Below are 7,662 nucleotides of genomic sequence, written 5' to 3'. Positions count from 1 at the left end.
TGGATGCTAATTCTTCTTTATGTGTTTTCTTTTAGTATCCCAACCCCATGGATAAAAATGTTATCTCTGTGATAACTATAGAGGAAAAAAGAGGTAAGTTCTTTGAATATACCTTGCTTCAGTGATGATCATTAAGTTATACTGATTTTTGTAAAGATGTGTGTGTATGTGTGTGTGGGCCATTATGTTTTAAACATAATAGGTTTATTTCTGTATTGACCAATGGAAAAGAACATCCAGCATTTGCAGAAGTCGAAGCCTTGCCTAATATATTATACTCTTGTTACTTTCTCAATTAATCATTGATGACAATCATAACAGCTGACATTTTTGGGTACTTAATATGTGCTGGGAACTTTTTCTTTTATTAACTAATTTAATCTTTATAACAATGTATGGGGTAAGTATTATTATTGCTCCTATTTAATAAATGAAAGAGCGAAGGTACAGAGAGGTTAAATAACTTGCCCAAGGTCACATGACTATATCCCTGTAATATATTCATATATACTTTTATAGATGGTAAAATAGATGTGATTAATATCATGTATATTAATATCATGTATATGTATATGTAAAGTGATTAGATTATGTAGTTGTAACTGTGCTTAATTGTAATATGGTTCAGTATTGACTAATGCAGAGGTTGACCAATTATGCTTGTGCTGCGTGTTGTTGTAAATAAAGTTTTATTGGTACATCGCCATGTCCATTTGTTTACATGTTATCTACGGCTGCTTCCTTATGACAACAGAAGAGTTGAGTTGTTGTGACAGAGACTGTTTGGCTCACAAAACCTAAAATATTTACCATTTAGACCTTTACAGAAAATGTTTATCGACAATTGGGCTAGAATGTAGGAGTCTTCATTGATCTCTGTCATTCACTGTCAGTATTCGAACTTGAGAACTGGGCAATGCAGGAAGCTATAATGATGCACATAATCAATGTATAAACATTTGGAGACATGCAGGCCCACACCTAACATGTTCTTGAGCCTTCTGAGTAAATGAATGAGATGCTTCTGCTCATTACATGACTGAGGCCTTCTCTATGCTTGGTGAACACAAAACTGTCTTGCTTGTGAAGATATTTTTTGCACTTCCTTAACTCTATAAATATTTTTTAAAAAACATTTTTTCATGTGCTTGCACTCGGTGTGGGAGAAACTTGTCACTCGTCATCAGAGAAATCTGATTTCAAGTCTTGATTTTGTTACTATTTGTATGACCTAACTTCTTGATGCCTCAGTTTCTTCATCTGTTAAATGGGGAAGTAGTAATCCTGCTTTTAGGTTGTTGTGAAGATCAAGAGATAGAACAGCGTGCACATTCCAAAGTGGTATAGGAACGTTAATTATGATTTCTAACATAGACGAGGGCATCTTTGCCTCCAGGAGTGGCTCATCCGTTTTAAGTCTGTGTGCTGTAAATGCTGGATGAAGTAGCTGGAGGAATGCCAGCAGGCAGAAGAGACAGACCAGTTTGTCACCCTGTCAGCGACTTCTGAAGAGTAAGGGTGTTTGCACCAAGGTTCAAGGTTCTTATAGCTGGAGCTTTGAGGAAACTTGGCAGGAGCCTGGCTGAGTCACAGTAATTCACAGAGCAAAAGACAACACTTTGAGGTTTGTCTTTTTCTCAAATTTAGTCTTCTTTTTTCTTACCTCACATTTATTGAGTGGTTTGTTGTTTTTTTTTTTTAACATCCGATAATTCATTATAGGTCTAAATTTTGTAACCGCTGTGCATGAAAACATATTTGGTGCAGAAGGTGGCACAATCAGATTCTCCATTTTTTTTTTTTTTTTTTGCTAAAACATTTTCTTTGTTGGAGTTGAGCAGGAGGCTTGTTGGCCCATGTCATTGGAGTTTTGATGTTGATAGTCCATAGCAATGAACAATTCATGATTCTTTTATCCCTGACTTTAGTCTGTGCCATGTGAGTAGCTTTTTTATTCTTATTCCTTGATTACAGATAAGTACCTTTGGAGTAATTTGACCCAGAACAGTGGTCAGGGACACTGACTTTTGAGTTAAACATTTTCTTTAGGAATTCTACATATAGAAAATTGAGATTGACATTAAAAATTTTATTGACTTTTAAGACAAGAGTACCTTTCTTAAAAAACTTTTTTTTGAGTGTAAAATTTTTCTGTTTCTAGATGTGTCAACAGGGATCATCTATAGAAAGAGGATTGCAATCTGTCGGAATGTGGTTCCAGAGATTTTAAGGAAGGTAAGTGAATTTCAGAATTTAGCTTTGTTGTAACACTGGGTAATTTTCCAAGTCATAAAAAGAGCATTTTCTGGTGTAAAGGAGTGTTAGAACTTTCACAGTTCTCCTACCTGATAGCTCTTCAGAGGAAGAAGGTCTGTTGTATCCAGCCTCACTTTGGGCAGATGCTCCGGGGATGGATAGTTTTTCCCTGTCCGTTTCTATCTCCTTCTCTCTCTTTTGTGGAGGGCTCTTGGTGGACGTAGAGATGGTCGGCAGTTATTTTGGACATTTTACATGAAGCGACTACCTTTTCTAATCTGTCCATGCTTAAATGCAATTCTTAGATAACAATGATCAGAAGTTGGCAGATAGCAAATATTTAGTCAGATCTTTAGTAAGGAAGATAGAAACTTCAGTTTCTATTTCACTGTCAGAATTGTTATTTCAGAGAGTATGAGGTTCTCAGTACTCTCTGTAAGTCTTCTTATGTATGTTTCTGTAAAGTAATATGTTGATGACATCTTCATGATCGCAAATTGTCTTCTCTCTTTGAAATCTTTAAGCACACTGGTGATTGTTGGAAAAAAGGTAAGTAGGAATTTTTAATCACATTGCTGGAACCATAGAAAAATTAGTGCCAAGAGCCCTTTAAAATCATGTATGTGATGTGGAACCCAGTGAGACCCTTGCCCATGAGTTTGCAGATTACATTGCTGGGCCGTATGTAGAAAAAGTGGTGGCTTCTATCACTTCCTTATCATGGATTAAGACTCTCTCACGTTCTTTAGTGAAGAAAAGGCCGATATGACGATGAAAATGAACTTTCTTTTATTTTCCAGATGGTAAAATGTGTTGCAGTGTGTGTAGGGAATTACCATGGACTTTTTCCACAGAGCGTATACCCTGCCTTTGCCCTATATACACACTTTGAATCTATTATTTAAAAAGGTATTCAACTCTGTGTTGTATCTCAATTCTTAAATAATTTAAGGACACCTCTGACTTGTACAATTCTGCCTTTGTAGTCTTCCGTGTCTCCTCCACCTAGGAAAGCATACGTTTCTAGGCATTGAACGGAGTTTAAAATGAAGAAAATATTTTACCTGATATCGTCCTGCTTGCAAGCCCTTAAGTGGGCCCAATTAGAATCCATCAATTTAAGAAGGCCATAACCGGCCTTAGAGGAGACATGGAGGAGACTGATAATTTGCTTAGTGTTTAGCAGTTAGGGAAATCAGGCCAGGGACAGTATATCCTCCATAAATTCTAGGCCATTTGCATGTCCTCACCAGCATTTAGTAAGGACATAAAATGTTTGATTATCAAGTACTTAGAGCCATTGATGAGCTGTCATTCATATGTTAGGATCATTTGTCCTCTTAGTTATGTAAGACTGAAAGCAATTCTGAATGCAATCTTTATGTAACCTGCTCTTCCTAAAGTGAGAAAGCCATCCCCCCTCTATTGGACAGGTGAGCATTTTAAAAGTACCCAGTATCCAGTTGGAAGAGGAATCATGGCTCAATCCTCGGGAAAGAAACATGGCTATACAGAGTCACTGCCTAACGTGGACACGGTATGCATCCATGAAGGAGGAGTCTGTCTTCCGGGAAAGTATGGAAAATCCAAATTGGTAAGATTACTTCTGCATGCATGTGCGTGTATGTGTGTGTGTGTACAGAGAGGTTGGGTGCAGGGATGCACAAACGAGCCCCTGTATTAAGCTATGATTTCATATTTATAATCTCTGTTTACAACTCACATAAATTACACATTATTAATTTTTAATCACACAAATAATTAGTGAATAGATTTCCCTTTGGGAGAAAAATGACAGAACTCAACTCCTTTCAGAACACCCTACCCGTTCTTGGTGCCTCTTTTCCCTCTGCAGAAGCGATGAGTGTCAGCAGTGTGCTGAGTATTTTTCCAGACCTTGAAGAGATACCTTTAGGTACTTTACTTGTGTACTCAGCCCATGCCGTCTGATTCTGTGCATCTTTTTACATACATGCTTTAGTTCTGTTTAAATTGTTGTGCACTTAACCTTTTTTGCTTAATAGAATGTTTCTAAACTTTATCCATTTGAATAGCTATATCTCTCTCTATCTATATATATATCTCTGTATGTATATAGATATGTAAAAGCTCAGGCAGCAAAAGCAAAGATAGGTAAAATTGACATCATCAAAATTAAAAACTTTCGTGCCTCAAAGGGTACTGTCAAGAAGATGAAAAGACGATCCAGAGGATGGGAGAAAATATTTGCAAACCATATAGCAGATGAGAGTCTAGTATCTAGACTATATAAAGGACTGTTACAACTCATTAATAAAAAGACAGCCCAATTAAAAAATGGACAAAAATTTGAGAAAATATTTCTCTAAGAAAATATACAGATGACCAATAAGCATATGAAAATATGCCTAACATCATTCATCATTAGGAAAATGCAAATCAAAACCACAATGAGATACTACTTCAAACCTATTAGGATGGCTGTAATAATAATAACAAAAGACACATAATAGCAAGTGCAGGAGAGGATGTGGAGAAATAAAACCCTCCCACACTATTAGTAGGAGTGTAAATGGTGTAGCTGTGGAGGAGTTTGTGGTGCTTCAGAAAGTTAAACATAGTTACCACATGTCCCAGCAGTTCTACATTGTATTGAAAACATGTCCACACAAAGACTTGTATAGGAATATTCACAGCACCATTATTCATAATAGGCAGAATGAGAAACAAATGTCTTAGCAACTGGTGATAGATATCTATACAATAGAATATTATTCAGCCATAAAAAGAAATGCAGTAATGATTCATATTAAAACTGGGTGAAGCTTGAAAACATTATGCCCAGTGAAAGAAGCCAGTTACAAAAGGCTACATATAGTATGAGTCCCTTTGTTTGAAATAGGCAAATCTGTAGGTTGCTTCTTTGGGCAAGGAGGAAAAGGAGGGAGTGACTGCTAATGGGTATGGAGTTTTCTTTTTGGGGTGATGCAAATGTTTTGGAACTGGTGTCAATGGTTGCACAACTCTAAATGTACTAAAACCGCTGAATTATATACCTTAAAAAGGTGAATTTTATGCCATGTGAATATATCTAAATCAAATAAAGTTATATATTTGCTTATCAGGTCATGCATATTTTTAGTTTATACAGATTCTATTGTCTTGCAATGTGCTAATACATTAATTTACATTCTCATCAACAGTATGTGAGAATTCATTTCCCTACAACATTGCTAGCACTTAACATACTTTACAAATTTTTTTGCTAGTATAATGGGGGAGAAATGATTAAGTCCTTTGAGATGGGTTTAAAAACAAAAGCAAAATGTAACAAGCACCAAATGTTAATAGTGATTATTGCTGTGAACTATGATTTCAGAGGATAATTTGCAGTGTCTTTTAATATTTTTCTGTATGGTTTGAATTTTTATTATGCATCTATCATTTTAATGAAAATAGTAAGGCCCTCAAACCCAAATAATTAAAAACCAGAAATCTAAAATCCATTCTGAAGCTCCACCACTTGTCCACATCATTACTGCTCCCCATAATTTTGGTTGTGCAGTGACAATGCTCCGGTGGCACACTGAATGAGTGCGAATGCCAACTCTCATTAGCACCCGGGCTGGGTTTGCTTTGAACCACCCACTAGTTTTTTATTTTATTTTTTTCTCAGTCTCTCTCCTGACATAGAACATGGATGTTTAGGATTAAGTACAAAAGCTATTAGCCACAGAATAGAGCTTGCTATTTTTAAAAAAAATATTTATTTATTTTTGTATCTAGAAGTAGTAAAAGGACGGAACCGTCTGATTTTCTGCAAAAAAAAAAAAGTCTTTCATTTCTTATATTTCATTTTAGCCTCAGTTAGTTTTCTCAGATATCTGGGCTGTTGACTAACTGAACTGAACCTTCATCAGTGAAGTATAAAATGATAACTGGCCCTAAGAATCCAGGGGAAACTTCCTTTAAGACCTTTTGCCTTTGTGTATTTTTTTTTTTAAGTATGTTTTAGAATTGTCACTCTGATTCTGGAAAAAAAAATGATACCTGTGACTTGTAAAAAAAAATGTTAAACAGTTCTGGGGAAAAAGAAACAATTTTTATCACCTAGCAGTAGTATCTGTTTACGTAATTTTCTTGGTCCATTTCTAAAAGGCATTTAGATTGTTTCTGAATTTTTTGCTATTACAACAACACTGTGATGAAATCCCTATGATTACATATTTCCCTATGTATTCAATAACCTTATAAAGCAGATGGAGCAACATGGGATTTCTGGGTCACAGGTTATGTGTGTTTTATATTTTGATACATATTACCAGGTTCTTTTATAAAAAGACCTGACCAATTATACTTTTCTTCTTTATTTGGTTTGTTATGCTCTTGTCTTCTCTAAAACATTCTCTTTGAAGTTATTGACACACCAGGCCAATATTTATTGACACCTACTATGTCAAGGTCTTCACCTGCAGTGTTTTGAAGCTCAGGATAAATAACTTGCTCAAGGTAATACAGTTAATAAGTTGCTGATCCAAGATCTGAATCCAGGTGTCAGGGACTCCACCTTGAGCAGACAGCAGTGAAGTAGGAGTATGGAGTTTTATAAAGAATGGATTTATTGCAAACTGCGGAGTACTTTGGTTCCCAGGTTATGGAAAATGGATTTTGTCCTTTCAGCATCAAGCAGCCACATGAAGGTTTCGAGCAGGGGATGATGTGATGACAGCTGTGATCTAGATTCTAGGAAACTTATGTTATCTTAGCTCTTGACATGGATTTAGAAAGGCATTTTAAGCAGGCATTTCAATTGAGGTAATCTTGGGTGGGGTGGACATCAAAGAAAGGACACATTATTACTTTCATTCGCCTCCTTTGCTAGGAATGTAATGGTTGCCACTGCACCCAGAAGATAAAATATGACGATTTTTTTTAAAGAAAGAAAAGTGGTCATGGCTGCTGAGTCTAAAATTAGATAGACCTGCAAGCTGTGTGTTGGTTAGCAGGTGTGGGTGTGTGATGGGAAACCAGATATCAGTCTGTCCCTGAGCATGGCCTGTTGGCTTAGTTCCAAGATGAGCTCGAAATGGGTTTCCTGGAGAATCTGACTGTGTCCATGTCCCTGTACGTAGACCTGGTTTGGCTTCCTACTGACATCTCTGCCATTGTGGCTCCTTCTTGGGCAAGAGCTACATCAGTCCTTCCCCCGTCTGTGTCATCACACAACTGCTTATTTCTAACATGCTTTCTTCCTTTATTAACTTCATTGGATATTTTTTTCCTGCCATTTTTGTGAAATGGAATTTACATCTTTTGGGGGAGATAGGTTGATGTGATGTTTTCTACTCATCTCACTTTTCAAGAACCCAGCTTGGCACTCTATGCCTCAGACAGTGCCAGCCATCAATTATATATGTTTGTTCTGTA

The 7,662-nt window shown here is 36.4% G+C and overlaps 1 protein-coding gene across 5 annotated transcripts in view; it reads left to right on the top strand.

Moving 5' to 3' along the window:
- PRELID2 (PRELI domain containing 2) overlaps positions 1-7,662 on the top strand; it is a 66,172-nt gene that overhangs the window by 14,106 nt on the left and 44,404 nt on the right. For 2 of the 5 annotated variants that reach the window (XR_002782126.1, XM_023534905.1), the window contains exons 3-5: positions 2,162-2,235; positions 2,781-2,805; positions 3,690-3,850. Coding sequence is in view for 3 of the 5 variants with exons in the window: in XM_023534905.1 (XP_023390673.1) it covers positions 2,162-2,235; positions 2,781-2,805; positions 3,690-3,850 (260 nt within the window). In the remaining 2 variants the exon portion in view is untranslated. Of the gene's footprint in view, positions 1-35; positions 94-2,161; positions 2,236-2,780; positions 2,806-3,689; positions 3,851-7,662 lie in introns of all 5 variants that reach the window. The other 3 variants (XR_002782127.1, XM_011367470.2, XM_011367468.2) reach the window with 3 other exon arrangements.

Source organism: Pteropus vampyrus, unplaced genomic scaffold (assembly GCF_000151845.1).
Source record: "Pteropus vampyrus isolate Shadow unplaced genomic scaffold, Pvam_2.0 Scaffold134, whole genome shotgun sequence".
Classification (NCBI taxonomy): Eukaryota; Metazoa; Chordata; class Mammalia; order Chiroptera; family Pteropodidae; genus Pteropus; species Pteropus vampyrus.
Note: the sequence above shows the minus strand (reverse complement) of the source record. Positions and strands in the feature narration are given on the sequence as shown.